The following is a 16,030-nucleotide window of genomic DNA, read 5'->3' as shown; positions in this document are numbered from 1 at the left end:
GGGTGGAGCTTGGGAACAAAGTCTCCTTACAATGCCTTTTCTGCCTGTGTGCTCTAGTGGAAAAGAGAGAGAGAGAGACGGAAATAGGGATCCCCGCTTTTGCTTCCCCCTCTGCCTATATTTAGCATCTGTAAAATGTCATTTCTCCAGAAATGCTGGTGTCATCGCTGGCTGGAATGGGCCCTTGAACTCTGTTCATGCCTCTCCCTTGCCTGAATGGAGGAAGGAATTTGTTTAAACCTATGAGCAGGGAAAAATTCATATCTGGTGCTCCACCCACTTTTACTCTTGGCCCCGCCCACTGCTGCTGATGTGGCCTCCCGAAAGTTGCCCGGTGGCCCTTGGACCTTAAGAGGGTTCCACCTTGAAGGATATGCCTTTTCAGATTACGTAGTCTCATTGGTGGGCGTTTGCTGGTCTGGGCTGCCTTTGCGGGAAAGGAGCTTGAGGGATCAAGTGGATCCGAAGGTTGGAAGGAATTTGTGAAAGGGAATAAGCCGTGGCGATGAAGAAGTGTCCCTAATTGCCATTTTTAGGGGATTAGAATAGAGAGAGTGGCCGGGTATCCCACTTTGAGGGTAGGAGTCCCGTCCTTAGCATGGTTGTCAACCTTTCCTCAGCTACACCAAGTGCTGGCTTGGGGAGTAGCATTTGGCAAGTAAAATTAAGGGTTGGGATTCCTGGATTCTCCTAAGAGGAGTGGTAAATAATAATACTAATAATACTAATAATAATATATTATTTATACCCCGCCCATCCGGCTGGGTTTCCCCAGCCACTCTGGGCGACTTCCAACAGAAAAATGAAATAAAATAATCTATTAAACATTAAAAGCCTCCCTAAACAGGGCTGCCTTCAGATGTCTTCTAAAAATTTGGTAGCTGTTTTCTTTTTTGACATCTGATGGGAGGGCGTGCCACAGGGTGGGCGCCACCACCGAGAAGGCCCTCTGCCTGGTTCCCTGCAACTTGGCTTCTCACAATGAGGGAACCGCCAGAAGGCCCTCAGTACTGGACCTCAGTGTCCGGGCAGAACGATGGGGGTGGAGACGCTCCTTCAGGTATACTGGACCGAGGCCCGAGTAAAGGACCCCTGACAGTTAAGTCGAGTCACAAATGACTCTGGGGTTGCAGCGCTCATCTCGCTTTACCGGCCGAGCGAGCCAGTGTTTGTCTGCAGACAGTTTTTCCGGGTCATGTGGCCAGCATGACTAAGCCGCTTCTGGCAAAACCAGAGCAGCACATGGAAACGCCGTTTGCCTTCCTGCTGAAGTGGTACCTATTTATCTACTTGCACTTTGACGTGCTTTCGAACTGCTAGGTTGGCAGGAGCTGGGACCGAGCAACGGGAGCTCACCCCATCCCGGGGGTTCGAACCACCGGCCTTCCGACCGGCAAGCCCAAGGCTCAGTGGTTTAGACCACAGCGCCACCCGCGTCCCAAGTGGAGTAGGACCTAATTCAGGGTGGGCAACCTTCTCCCCCTTGAGGGCTGCATTCCCTCCCAGGCAGCCTTTTGAGGGCCATGTAGCAGAGCAAAAGTGAGGAGGGCAATTGTCCTCCGTAGGGTAGGCTGGTTTCTACATGCACTCACACACCCCTCCCTCTATGCCTTCCATTCAGACAAGCAGGATTCCTTATCAGAGTTCAAGGGCGCGTTTCAGCAGGACCAGTGAAGGTGAGGTTCTCCCCTCCTGGCGCAATTATTTAGAGTGGGGTTGAATGTCTGTGGCAAGGGCTTCTGGGTTCCTTGGGAATGGATGAAGAGTGAAATGTATTAGGTGGAGATAAGGGGGTGTTGGGTGGCTGAGTAATTTCTGACAGCCCATAGTGGAATTTCCTGACTGCTGTTCAAAGGCTGAAATGAACATCTCCTTGGTATTTGTTTTTAAATACTTCTAAGTCTCAGAATGATGTCAGCTTGAGAAATCCCCCCTTGTCTCTGACGACTAGGCACCGGGAAATCATGTGACTTTATCTCCACCCTCCCATCCTCATGCACACATTTTCTCCAGAAGCTAGTTGACTTATCATTTTTATGGCTCATTCTTGCTTGATCTTTTTCCAGGGAAGGGCACCTCTCTCTCTTTTTCCCATGTAAGGGTTTGCGGTTTTGTTTCTGCGCCCGATTTAGCAGCCGGAGAGTCGTGGTTTTTTGTTTTTTTAAAAAAACTTAAAACATGCTAGTCCCTGGAAGAAAGGAAAGGGCAGGGTTGCCATAAGAACAATTAATCACGATGGCAGAAAGTGGTTAGGAAAAGGCACTGGGGATTATTTAGGGTGGGAAATGTTGGTGGGGCTCCTGGTTGCATATATTTCTAGAACTTTGCACAGTCATGGCTTCCCTGCAAAGAATCCTGGGAACTGTAGTTTACTCCAGTGTTTCTCAACCTTTTTTGGGCCACGGCACACTTGTTCCGTGAAAAAAATCACGAGGCACACCACCATTAAAAAAGTTAAAAAATTTAACTCCGTGCCGCCCTATATTATAATTATGACTGTAAGAAACACTTGCCAAATATTGCTTTCCGGCGGGTCAGTGCTGTATATTGGCGGCCGCCAGGCTCGTTTGCATTGAGCTTTGGGAAAGAGGAGGAGAAATATTGCTTTCCGGCGGGTCAGCGCTGCCTATTGGCGGCCACCAGGCTCGTTTGCACTGAGCTTTGGGAAAGAGGAGGAGAAATATTGCTTTCCGGCGGATAAGGTTGTGTATTGGCGGCCGCCAGGCATGTGACAATGCAAATCGCCCTTCTCGTCGCCGCACGTCGCGGCACACCAGCCAGCGTCTCGCGGCACACTAGTGTGCCGTGGAACAGCGGTTGAGAAATGCTGGTTTACTCCACCACAGAGCTATGCTTCCCAGCACTCTCAATAAACTACAATTCCCAAGATTCTTGGAAGGTGGTGTAAGTCATATGCTTTGAAATGTATGGTACATATGGCATGCAAAATATTCTGGGGAAAGCGCTTGCGGCCTTTTAAAAATTATTAATTTTCTGTTTGGAAATTTTGAAAGTAAAAAAGAGGAGAAGGGTTTTTTCTTCTTCTTCCCTGGATTGCCAGATTCCTCTTGCCATCAGAACTTCTCATGCAACTGGGATGCCCGTCGAAATTGCAGTCTGTTGAGTCATGGGAAATTGGCAGTGTGGCTGGATGCAAAAGGAAACAGGGCTCTCTTGCACCTTTAATTACAGGGATGGGAAAAACTGATATTGCTAGACTATATAACTCTCAGCATCCCTCACTGTTGCCACTGGCCGTTCTAGCTGGGGCTGATGGCTGTTGAAGTCCTGACAGTACCTAAAGGGCCACAAGTTCCCTGTTGCTGATTTAATAGTTGTTGTTTTTTTAAATCTCACTTTAAAATTGGGTTTAGTTTTTTTTTTTAAAAAAAACCTTTTAGATACTTTTAGGGTTTTTGAATACGTTTTTGTTTTCTTTAAAATCGTTTTGTTTTATCACAGATGTGCTTGCCACCTTGGGCTCCTTTGCGAAGAACGACAGGATAGAAATCTAATTATTTAAGTTTAAGCAAATTTGCTAATGCTTGCTCAGAAGCCCCATGCAGCTTGCATGACAGGGTTGCACTGGAGTTCCCTCTTCTGTACAAATATGAAAGGTGCAGGAGCAGGCTTTTATTTTATTTTATTTATTATTTTTGCTACCCTGAGTATATCTTGCACAGTGACAGTCGAAAAATGGAGACGGTTATGTCAGCCTAATGTCTTCTGCAACCTGAGTCAGGTTTTCAAAGAATTTTAGATGTGGGTTTTCGTTTGTTTTTGGTTTGCACGGGGATAGCGAATTGCCAAAAATACCAAACAACCGCTCGACATTGTGGAGCCGTTCTTAAGTCCGGAGGCCATTTTGATTGATGGCTGGTTCCGCACGCCTTTGTGTTTGGGCATTTCTATAGCAACTTCTTGTCCCTTGTGCCTGCCAGGCTGGCGGCGGCTGAGGGGAACCATTGCTGAGTACTAGAAGTAGGAACTGATTTGATTGAAGAATTGATGCTTTTGAATTATGGTGCTGGAGGAGACTCTTGAGAGTCCCATGGACTGCAAGAAGATCCGACCTATCCATTCTGAAGGAAATCAGCCCTGAGTGCTCACTGGAAGGACAGATCCTGAAGCTGAGGCTCCAATACTTTGGCCACCTCATGAGAAGAGAAGAATCATTGGAAAAGACCCTGATGTTGGGAAAGATTGAGGGCACAAGGAGAAGGGGACGACAGAGGATGAGATGGTTGGACAGTGTTCTCGAAGCTACGAACATGAGTTTGACCAAACTGCGGGAGGCAGTGGAAGACAGGAGTGCCTGGCGTGCTCTGGTCCATGGGGTCACGAAGAGTTGGACACAACTAAATGACTAAACAAACAAAAAGAAGTAGGAACTGGCTGCACCATGTTTGTTGTTGTTGTTTAGTCGTTTAGTCGTGTCCGACTCTTCGTGACCCCATGGACCATAGCACGCCAGGCACTCCTGTCTTCCACTGCCTCCCGTAGTTTGGTCAAACTCATGTTCGTAGCTTCGAGAACACTGTCCAACCATCTTGTCCTCTGACGTCCCCTTCTCCTAGTGCCCTCAATCTTTCCCAACATCAGGGTCTTTTCCAAGGATTCTTCTCTTCTCATGAGGTGGCCAAAGTATTGGAGCCTCAGCTTCACGATCTGTCCTTCCAGGGAGCACTCAGGGCTGATTTCCTTAAGAATGGATAGGTTTGATCTTCTAGCAGTCCATGGGACTCTCAAGAGTCTCCTCCAGCACCATAATTCAAAAGCATCAATTCTTCGGCGATCAGCCTTCTTTATGGTCCAGCTCTCACTTCCATACATCACTACTGGGAAAACCATAGCTTTAACTATACGGACCTTTGTCGGCAAGGTGATGTCTCTGCTTTTTAAGATGCTGTCTAGGTTTGTCATTGCTTTTCTCCCAAGAAGCAGGCGTCTTTTAATTTCGTGACTGCTGTCACCATCTGCAGTGATCAAGGAGCCCAAGAAAGTAAAATCTCTCACTGCCTCCATTTCTTCCCCTTCTATTTGCCAGGAGGTGATGGGACCAGTGGCCATGATCTTGGTTTTTTTGATGTTGAGCTTCAGACCATATTTTGCGCTCTCCTCTTTCACCCTCATTAAAAGGTTCTTTAATTCCTCCTCACTTTCTGCCATCAAGGTTGTGTCATCTGCATATCTGAGGTTGTTGATATTTCTTCCGGCAATCTTAATTCCTGCTTGGGATTCATCTAGTCCAGCCTTTCGCATGATGAATTCTGCATATAAGTTAAATAAGCAGGGAGACAATATACAACCTTGTCGTACTCCTTTCCCAATTTTGAACCAATCCGTTGTTCCATATCCAGTTCTAACTGTAGCTTCTTGTCCCACATAGAGATTTCTCAGGAGACAGATGAGGTGATCAGGCACTCCCATTTCTTTAAGAACTTGCCATAGTTTGCTGTGGTCGACACAGTCAAAGGCTTTTGCATAGTCAATGAAGCAGAAGTAGACGTTTTTCTGGAACTCTCTAGCTTTCTCCATAATCCAGCGCATGTTTGCTATTTGGTCTCTGGTTCCTCTGCCCTTTCTAAATCCAGCTTGCACTTCTGGGAGTTCTCGGTCCACATACTGCCTAAGCCTGCCTTGTAGAATTTTAAGCATAACCTTGCTAGCGTGTGAAATGAGGGCAATTGTGCGGTAGTTGGAGCATTCTTTGGCACTGCCCTTCTTTGGAATTGGGATGTAGACTGATCTTCTCCAATCCTCTGGCCATTGCTGAGTTTTCCAAACTTGCTGGCATATTGGGTGTAGCACCTTAACAGCATCATCTTTTAAAATTTTAAATAGTTCAGCTGGAATATCATCACTTCCACTGGCCTTGTTATTAGCAGTGCTTTCTAAGGCCCATTTGACTTCACTCTCCAAGATGTCTGGCTCAAGGTCAGCAACCACACTACCTGGGGTGTACGAGACCTCCATATCTTTCTGGTATAATTCCTCTGTGTATTCTTGCCACCTCTTCTTGATGTCTTCTGCTTCTGTTAGGTCCTTACCACTTTTGTCCTTGATTATGGTAATCTTTGTACGAAATGTTCCTTTCATATCTCCAATTTTATTGAACAGATCTCTGGTTTTCCCCATTCTATTGTTTTCCTCTATTTCTTTGCATTGCTCATTTAAGAAGACCCTCTTGTCTCTCCTTGCTGTTTTTTGGAAATCTGCATTCAGTTTCCTGTATCTTTCCCTATCTCCCTTGCATTTTGCTTGCCTCCTCTCCTCCGCTATTTGTAAGGCCTCGTTGGACAGCCATTTTGCTTTCTTGCATTTCCTTTTCCTTGGGATGGTTTTCGTTGCTGCCTCCTGTATAATGTTACGAGCCTCCATCCATAGTTCTTCAGGCACTCTGTCCACCAAATCTAAATCCTTAAACCTGTTCCTCACTTCCACTGTGTATTCATAAGGGATTTGATTCAGATTGTATCTTACTGGCCCAGTGGTTTTTCCTACTTTCTTCAGTTTAAGCTGGAATTTTGCTATAAGAAGCTGATGATCTGAGTTACAGTCAGCTCCAGGTCTTGTTTTTTCTGACTGTATAGAGCTTCTCCATCTTTGGCTGCAGAGAATATAATCAATCTGATTTCGATGCTGCCCATTTGGTGATATCCATGTGTAGAGTCGTCTCTTGTGTTGTTGGAAGAGAGTGTTTGTGATGACCAGCTTGTTCTCTTGACAGAACTCTATTAGCCTTTGCCCTGCTTCATTTTGAACTCCAAGGCCAAACTTGCCAGTTGTTCCTTTTATCTCTTGATTCCCTACTTTAGCATTCCAATCCCCTGTAATGAGAAGAACATCCTTCTTTGGTGTCATTTCTAGAAGGTGTTTTAAGTCTTCATAGAACTGGTCATTTTAAGTTTCTTCAGCACCGGTAGTTGGTGCATAAACTTGGATTACTGTGATGTTAAAAGGTCTGCCTTGGATTCGTATCGAGATCATTCTGTCATTTTTGAGATTGCATCCCATCACAGCTTTTGCCACTCTTTTGTTGACTATGAGGGCCACTCCATTTCTTCCACAGGATTCTTGCCCACAGTAGTAGATATGATAGTCACCCGAACTGAATTCACCCATTCCCTTCCATTTTAGTTCACTGATGCAGCAACTCAACTTTCTGGAGGATGTCTGGGGAAGCCCATTTGTTCCAATGGCAACGGTTGGTGGCCGTAGTCCTCCATGGAAGATGATTAATCTTATCTCCACCCTGACTATGGGTTACTAGAGGAAGAGATCTTCCTTCCCTTGGCAACTGTTGATAAGAGATCCCTGTTGCCTATGCAGCCCACTGTCTCCAGGGGTGCTGGCTTGACACAAGCTTGGCCATTCTGGCTGGGGTTGCACGCAAGAGCACATTGCATCTAAAGCACAGTATTTTTCACTCCATAAGACTCACCTGACCAAAAGACGCACCTAATTTTTAGAGGAGGAAAGGGGAAAAGCTCAATTTTTTTGAGCATCAGCTCAAAGTTGTACAGCTTCTTTTGCAAAGGGGGAAAGCTCCATTTTTGAGGATCAGCTGAGTTGCTGAGCTTACCTTGCAAAGGGAAAAAACCCTGTTTTTATGGGGTTCAACTCACAATTCTGCATTTTCTTTAGGAAAGGAAAGGGAGCCATTTCTATAGTTTCCAGACAGATAATCTAATCAGCCAGTCACATGTCGCTGCAGCCTCTGTCTGCAGAACATTCAACAATGGAGGCCTGGGCAAGGGAGCGGGACCTGGAAAGGAGCTAGCGCTCTTTTCTCAGGGAAGCTTTTAATTTTAAGAAATTAGTGTATTTTAATGGGCGGGGTATAAATAAAAAATATTATTATTATTTCCCTCCCGGATCTCTTGCAATCAGCTGCTGAGCGGGTTCCTTTCAACTGCCTCTTTCCCTCTCCCCCCCCCCTTTTTTAAAGCAGGATCTGCTTTTCGCCCCTGGGCAATTTGGCTCCAGGGACCATGCATTTGCTCCATAAGACGCACAGACATTTCCCCTTGCTTTTTTGGGAGGAAAAAAGTGTGCCTTATGGAGCGAAAAATACAGTACGTCATCAACCGCGGAGTAAAAGACAATAAAAACAGCGCCGTTAAGGCTGCCTCCCTTGAGCGTGGCGTCCTTTTCAGTGCAGTTTGGCCTCACGGATCCCCCTATGTGTCTCCTAATTTTGGACTAGGAGAAATCCTGCTGCAGGCAGGCCTGCGCTCTGAGCCCTCCCAGGAAGTTGTATAGAGCCCAGCTGATAAACCTTCTTAGTTAATGACTCCTGTGTGGCAAGCTAAACAGAGATCAAGGTTCAGCAGGAGCTCCCAGCCTGCAGGGAGAGACCGAAACCTGCAGAAAGCATGCTGCCCAATCACAAGTGCTGTGATTTACAGCCACTTCGGAACAGGGCAACTCTGTTGTTGTTGTTACAGGTAGTCGAAACAAACAAACAAACAAAATTCCTTCCAGTAGCACCTTAGAGACCAACTAAGTTTGTCATTGGTATGAGCTTTCGTGTGCATGCACACTTCTTTCAGGTATCTGAAGAATTTTTTTTTAATTGTGTTGTTGTTTTAAAAGGGTTTGGGTGCAAAGAGCATATACTACCTGGTAGAAGGTATTGTGGCATTTCGTATGCCACTGTCTCCCTCTAGTGGTTGCAAGTCTCTCTCTCTCTCTCTCTCTCTCTCTCATTTTTATTAAATTTTTTGTTTTACAAGTTAAAGTCCTGTATATTCCTGCGTATAAGACTACTCTTTAACCCAGGAAAATCTTCTCAAAAGTCGGGGGTCGTCTTATACACCGGGACGTATTTCTTATACGGCGAGTATATCCCAAACTCTATATTTTAACTGGAAAAGTTGGGGGTCGTCTTTATATGCCCAGTCGTCTTATATGGTACTCATTTTTACATCCTTAAGATATCAATGACTTCCCTTCTCTTTCCATGGCTCATTTTACATATAATAAATCCCTGAATATTTTACAGAAACTAAACCATTCGGCCTTCCATTATTACAGCCATCAGAACTTATTTACACTGTTGGATTTATCTTAATGCTGCCGGCGTTTTCAGCTGTACACCGTTATTTCCCATACGTTCAATAAACGTTTTCCAATCTTCTCTAAACGTATATTGTTGTTCTTGTTCTCTTATTCTATATGTTAAGTCTGAAAGCTGCACATTGTCAGCTTAATTTGCCATCCTTCTTTGGTTGGGACCTCGCTCATTTTCCAGTTTCTGGGCTAACAAAACACCGGCTGCAGTAGTGGCATATATAAATAACAATTTTTTGACGCCTGGGAATTTCAAGTTGCAAGTCAGTCTCAGCCCTTCCCGACATGCTTTTGTGGCTTCCTGAAGGCCAAGTCGCTGGTAAAAAGCACAGTGATTCTGACTCTCGTAAAACACTGCCCTCTCTCGGGCTTGCAGCGGAAATTACTTTAGCTACGTTTCTGGAATTGCCTATATACTCGAGTATAAGCCGACCCGAATATAATGCGAGGCACCTAATTTTACCTCAAAAAACTGGGAAAACGTAATGACTTGAGTATAAGCCGAGGGTGGGAAATGCAGCAGCTACTGGTAAATTTCAAAAATAAAAATAAATACCACCCTATGCCTTTCCCAGCTGTTGGTGGCGGGGTGGGGGTGGGGAGAAGCGGCGAGGAAGGATCCCTTCCTCACCGCTTCTCCCCACCGCCTCGCGCAGAGCAGGCATAGGACGGGGGTTCGGAGAGTCACAGCGCAGCGCTTCTCCAAACCCCAGGTCCTGTGCCTTTCTCCGCTGCCGCCCGCCTCACTCAAATATAAGCCGAGGATGGCTTTTTCAGCACATTTTTGGTGCTGAAAAAGTAGGCTTATACTTAAGCTATGTTTCAGGTAGCATCCCAAGGCTGCGGAGTTAGCCAGCAGAGTGGCTGGGGAAACCCAGCCAGATGGGCGGGGTATATTTAATAATAATTATTATTATTAATAATAATGATTATTATTTACATAAGATGAGCTGGATTAGGCTAAAGGCGGGTCTAGTCATTGAATTATAGAACGGCAGAGTTAGACTGAAGCTTAGGTCTCAATGTTTTGGCTTTATTTTCTCAGGCTGGCAGCGATGGAGCCAAGATCGGGAACTGCCCCTTCTCCCAGAGACTCTTCATGGTCCTTTGGCTCAAGGGTGTGACCTTCAATGTCACCACGGTGGACACCAAGAGGTGGGTAGAAATTGCCACGGGGCACCCTAGGGCGCCCTCCCTTTTGCTACGGACTCACACGTGCATGTCTCCGTCCGGCCAGCATCGCGTATCTTTGCTCCAGGTTTTTCCCGCAGTTTCAAGCACTCTTAATATGTTCCTCTTCCTCTTCTCTTCCTTGTAGGAGGACTGAGACGGTGCAGAAACTCTGCCCCGGAGGTCAGCTCCCGTTCCTGATGTACGGGACCGAGGTTCATACAGACACTAACAAGATTGAAGAGTTCCTTGAGGAGGTCCTTTGCCCTCCCAAGTAAGAATTATATGAGGCAATTGGGCTGGTCATGGGCATACCAAGGAATAATATTGCATACCTGAAGGAGCGTTTATACCTCCATCGTCCAGCCCGGGCACCGAGGTCCAGCTCCGAGGGCCTTCTGGCGGGTCCCTCCCTGCGAGAAGTGAGGTTACGGGGGAAGCAGGCAGAGGGCCTTCTCGGTAGTGGCGCCTGCCCTGTGGAACGCCCTATCATCAGATGTCAAGGAAATTAACAACTATCTGACTTTTAGAAGACATCTGAAGGCAGCCCTGTTTAGGGACGTTTTTAATGATTGATGTTTTAATGTATTTTAAATCTTTTGTTGGACGCCACCCAGAATGGCTGGGGAAACCCAGCCAGATGGGCGGGGTAGAAATAATAATAATAATAATAATAATAATAATAATAATAATAATAATAATAAGCATTTTTTAGGAGATCACCCCCTCAAGGGGGTAGGCTTCTGCTGAGGGGCAGGGGGCAGAACCTCCGTTTATTGAGTACTTTCAATGCTTTTCAATAATTTTTGTGGATGTAGGGGAGCTGGTTAGGGAAAGGGGGTCGCTGGCTCTCTAGGAGGAGTTGCGGGTGACACCACTAAGCGAGGCCACTTCATGGTTGATGATAAATCTGCCTTCTCTCCCACAGGTACCCCAAGTTGGCTGCCCGTAACCCCGAATCTAACACAGCTGGCCTTGACGTCTTTGCCAAGTTCTCTGCCTATATCAAGAACTCAAATCCGGGGCAGAACTCCAGTGAGCATCTTGGCCCCCAAATCCTCACTGGGTGGCCTCTTCTCAAGTGTTTTGATTCTCATATTGGTCTTTTTCAATTCTGTTGGCCCCTTCTTTCCCAGGCCTCTCAGTCAACCAACTGAGATATCCTTTCGTTCTCACTGGCTTCTTTCCTCCATGGACTTCAGTTGCTGCTTGCTTGCATCTGCGCTTTAATTGGGTAGGATTCATCTAGGTCAGGCATCCCCAAACTCGGCCCTCCAGATGTTTTGGGACTACAATTCCCATCATCCCTAACCACTGGTCCTGTTAGCTAGGGATGATGGGAGGTGTAGTCCCAAAACATCTGGAGGGCCGAGTTTGGGGATGCCTGATCTAGGTTATTGCGTATGAATCCTGGGAGCTATAGCTTTTTAAGGGTGCTGAGAGCCCCCCCCCCATTTTTAATTTTTTTTATTAAAGTTTCGAGGTTTTACAATTCCACAGTAACATCTTTCATTATACCAGGGTGGATAAAAATCAATGAAATGAATGAATGAATGAATGAACGAATAAATAAATAAAATTGGATTATTATTTTTAAATCGATTTCTTTTTTAGTAAATCAGATTTTTAAAATAAAATGCCTTTGGAGGAAAAAACTAAAGATAGTTTTCTATTTAAGTTACATTATAGTCCAAAGGCTATTCACCAGGAAATAAGATTTGTTTTTCACGTGTGCTAAAACTCAGTCTTGTTTTTTTATTATTGTTTAACCACATCAGTTAACAAACATGGATACATATGCTATAATCTTATTGTTTCAGTTAAATAAATTGTTTAAATTGTTATGAAGGAAATGATTTTTCTCCTTCCAATAAAGTACAGCTATGTATTTCTAATAGTATAACCAAATCAATAATTTTACTCTGAAAATTTATTATTCCAAAAATGAAACCTTCATTTGGTTGTAATTACAGTGGTGCCTCGCTTAACGAATGCCCTGCTTAACAAAATTTCCGCTTAATGAAAGGATTTTTCGAGCGGAGGTTGCCTCGCTAGACAAATGTGTTTTACGAAAAATTCGTCTAGCGAATCGCGGTTTCCCATAGGAATGCATTGAAATTCAATTAATGCGTTCCTATGGGCAAAAAAAATTCAAAAAAAATTCAGTGCATTCCTATGGGATTCGCTAGACGAATTTTTTGCTATAAGAAAAGACCCGTGGAACGAATTAATTTCGTCTAGCGAGGCACCACTGTCCTAAGATTATACCAGCAAGAATGTCTTTCTGTAAATTTTTTTTTATAAAAAAATGATTTAAATCCAGTCTTACTGACTAGTGATTTAAATTGTGATTTGAATCAAGTTGATTTAAATCAAATCCACCCTGCATTATACCCATACATTCAACGACTTCCCTCCTTTCCCTTTCAAGGTTCTTGGAAGAAGAAGAAGAGAAAGGTGCTAAGACCCTTTTTCTCCTCCAGTGCTATGATTCCCAAAGTTCCTTGAAAAGAGGGATCAATCGTTAAACCACTCTGGGATTTGTAGCCCTGTGAGGGGAATAGGGTGACTCTTGGCACCCCTAACAAATTACACCTCCCATAATTCCTTGGGGGGGGATCACAACCATTTAAAGTAGTATGACATTGCCTAAAATGCAGGTGGTGCCTTAATTCCTTAATCTCACTGGCCCTGTCCTTCTCTTTTTCTTGGATGCCATTGACTCCCTCTGTCTCTCCCTCTTGCCTCAAATCCTAATGGCTCCCTTTCCAATTTAGATGCTCCTTGAACCCTTTCTGATGTTTTCCCTCGTTACTCCTTGGCTTTACATTGGTTCCATTCATTCCTCCCCCCCCCTCCCCCTGCCCGTCCTCTCCTTATTTCTTAGATCTCGAGAAAGGTTTGCTGAAAGCGTTGAAGGTGCTGGATATTTATTTGACAACGCCACTACCGGAGGAGGTGGACGAGAACAGTGCGGAGGACGAGGGTCAGTCCCGCCGCAAATTCCTCGACGGGGATGAGCTCACGTTGGCCGACTGCAATCTTCTGCCCAAGCTTCACATCGTCAAGGTGAAAACCTCTTCTTTTGCTCCTCCTCCAGCCCCCACTCCACCCCCAACTCCCGTAAGGCCAGGAGGGTTGGATGTGATCTGGGAGTTAAGAGGGCTTTCCCCAGCGGAGCAAGTTAAATTGGGACTTCATATTCCCTGAGTCTCAGCTTATAAAAATTAACCTGACCAGATCTTGCATGGGGCTGGGTTTTAATTGAAACCACTCTTCTAAGGACAAAATGGCAAAAAACATATGCATTTCTGGGGAAGGATTCTCCTGTTAAGTACCTGGGTAGATGGATACTAAAAGATCTAAATAACTTATCAAAATATAAGCGTGGAAAGCTGTTGGGTGAGGTTTGAGCTTAAAGACCTCCAAAGAAGGAGACTCCACCACACTCCTTGGTAGCAAATTCCACTGCCGAACAGCTCTTACTGTCAGGAAGTTCTTTCTAATGTTTTGGTGGAATCTTCTTTCTTGTAGTTTGAATCCATTGCTCCGTGTCCGCTTCTCTGAAGCAGCAGAAAACATCCTTTCTCCCTCCTCTATATGACATCCTTTTATATATTTGAACATGGCTATTTGAATCATTGGTCTTTCTTGAAATCAAGCTACAGTGAGGGGGGGGGGTGGAATTAACTTCATCCACAAAGGCCCCAACTGCACTACATATTCAAAGCAGTTTGCTATGGTTGCTGAGTGTTGCTGGGAGGAGACCCTTGTTACATTAGCAGAGCTACAGTTCCCAGAGGCATTGATGGTTAAAAACTGCTCTGGGAACTGTAGCTCTGTGAGGGATTGTTTTGGGTGCTGAGAGTCATTAAACAGGGATTGTTTAATGACTCTCAGCACCCTTAACAAACTGCAGCTCCCAGGATTCCTTGGGGGAAGAAATGACTGTTTACAGTGGTATGATACAGCTTCAAATGTGGAGTGCAGCCAATCTCATTGGCTGTGTCCCTTCTGTGTTAATAAACACGGCAACAATAACACTTGAACAGGGGTATTGTGTGAGATGTTATCTGTCCTGTTTTGAAACACACAAGCAGGCAGACTTTCGCAAGCAGGCAGAATGCTTTGATTTTTACTGAATTCTAAGTTCTGCACCTATTACCAAATTCCTTCTTGTGTGGAATCTCGGAACGCATGCGGGCCTGATTCATTCATACGCGATGTTGCCAAAATTATGTTTGATCTCCCCGTCTCAACAGGTGGTGTGCAAGAAGTACCGCGACTTTACCATCCCCGAGGCATTCCTTGGCATCCACCGCTATCTCAAGAATGCTTACGCCCGGGAGGAGTTTGCCAGCACCTGCCCAGACGACGAAGAGATCGAATTAGCTTATGAGCTGGTTGCCAAAGCTTTGAAATAACAAACTTCGGAGAGTTGGAAAAAGGGACGTAGGGTTTCCGTGGCAGGGATATTGGGGTCTGGGGTTGGGCCTATTGGAGGGTATTTTTATGTATGTACTTAAGTTTGGGGGGAGGGGGGAGGAGGGAGAATGACTTAATTTCTGGGAGGGGGGGAAGTGATTTGAATTTCAGTAAGAACAAGAATAAAATAAAAGTACACATTTGTAAAAATATTAAACCCGAGTGCTTTTCCTGCCTCCTCACTCCTGAAAATAGTGGGGAACCAATGAATGGCTACTGAAATATCTGGCTGCTTCTGTAGTACTGAGGAATCTTAATTGGGTAGTTAGGCAAAATTTGAGGGTGATACCATAGGAATCTTAAGTATTTGAGGAGTGGCGGTAAAATGTTCTGATTGGCTAATTAAGTAGACTGACTGGGTTTTGAGAGACCCCACCGATTGGTCCTGCTGCTGGTGGCTGAAAGAACTCTGGTTGGCTGCTTCTGGTCAGGTGACTAGAAACACCAGCGGTATCTCAGATTTTATCAACACCAGCCACTAACTGCCACATGATTATTAGTGTTAAATGCCCAAGTGGGCTGCACTACACATTTAAAGCAGGGTTGTACCAGTTTAAACAGTCACGGCTTCTCCCAAAGAATCCTGGGAGCTGTTGCTTTTTAGGGGTGGTGAGAGTTGTTGGGAGAGTTGTGCTGTGTGGCATTGGGAATAATGCCCCCTAGCTAGATGATACCTAAAACTAAAACAGGAACCCACCCACCCCGCTTTTTTTAAGCCAGGGCATTCTATAACTAAGTAATCCTTAACAAAGTGCCCTCGAAAACCTCCAGTGGTTTGTGTTTTTTTGTTTTTGAGGTTTAGCTTGCTTTCTGAAGGATTCCTTCCCCTTGCTAATGGGTGGGAGTGGGAAACCATTGTCTCCGAAATCTTGTAGGAAATTCCACAGTTCAAGGCGGTTGTTGCTGTTACGTACCAGTGGCATGTGGTGCATCCAGAGTACAACAAAACCCACCTTTTCCTAGCCTTCTGCCCTCCAGATGTAGCTAGACTTATTCATTATATTTATTTCATAAAGTGTGGTATGCTGGTTTGCAGCCACGGACAGAGAGTCCCTACGGAGGGTGGTGAAGACAGCCCACAATATCGTGGGCTGTCCCCGGATTCTGCTAGATGTTATTGCGGGAGACCATTGCCTCAGAAGAGCGAGGAACATTCGAGCAGGAGATATAGAAGCATCATAAGCTGCGCCAACAGGTTAAAGAACAGTTTCTACCCATGGGCCGTGAGGCTGCTGAATGGAAGACAGCAACATTGCAGCTGACGTTTGGGGTTGGTGGTCGTATGACAGCACCCAGAGTG

At 45.2% G+C, this 16,030-nt stretch overlaps 1 protein-coding gene across 1 annotated transcript in view; it reads left to right on the top strand.

The window, feature by feature from the left end:
• The window catches only part of CLIC1 (chloride intracellular channel 1), a 39,001-nt gene extending 24,114 nt beyond the window's left edge, over window positions 1–14,887 (top strand). Inside the window, exons 2-6 of the mRNA XM_035107032.2 lie at window positions 10,121–10,230; window positions 10,394–10,519; window positions 11,174–11,280; window positions 13,133–13,314; window positions 14,508–14,887. Coding sequence (XP_034962923.1) covers window positions 10,121–10,230; window positions 10,394–10,519; window positions 11,174–11,280; window positions 13,133–13,314; window positions 14,508–14,669 — 687 coding nt within the window. The 3' untranslated portion in view covers window positions 14,670–14,887. The remainder of the gene's footprint in view (window positions 1–10,120; window positions 10,231–10,393; window positions 10,520–11,173; window positions 11,281–13,132; window positions 13,315–14,507) is intronic.
• The last annotated feature ends 1,143 nt before the right edge of the window (window positions 14,888–16,030 follow it).

The sequence above is a fragment of the Zootoca vivipara genome, chromosome 2 (assembly GCF_963506605.1).
Source record: "Zootoca vivipara chromosome 2, rZooViv1.1, whole genome shotgun sequence".
NCBI lineage: Eukaryota > Metazoa > Chordata > Lepidosauria > Squamata > Lacertidae > Zootoca > Zootoca vivipara.
This window is presented reverse-complemented; position numbering and strand designations above follow the sequence as displayed.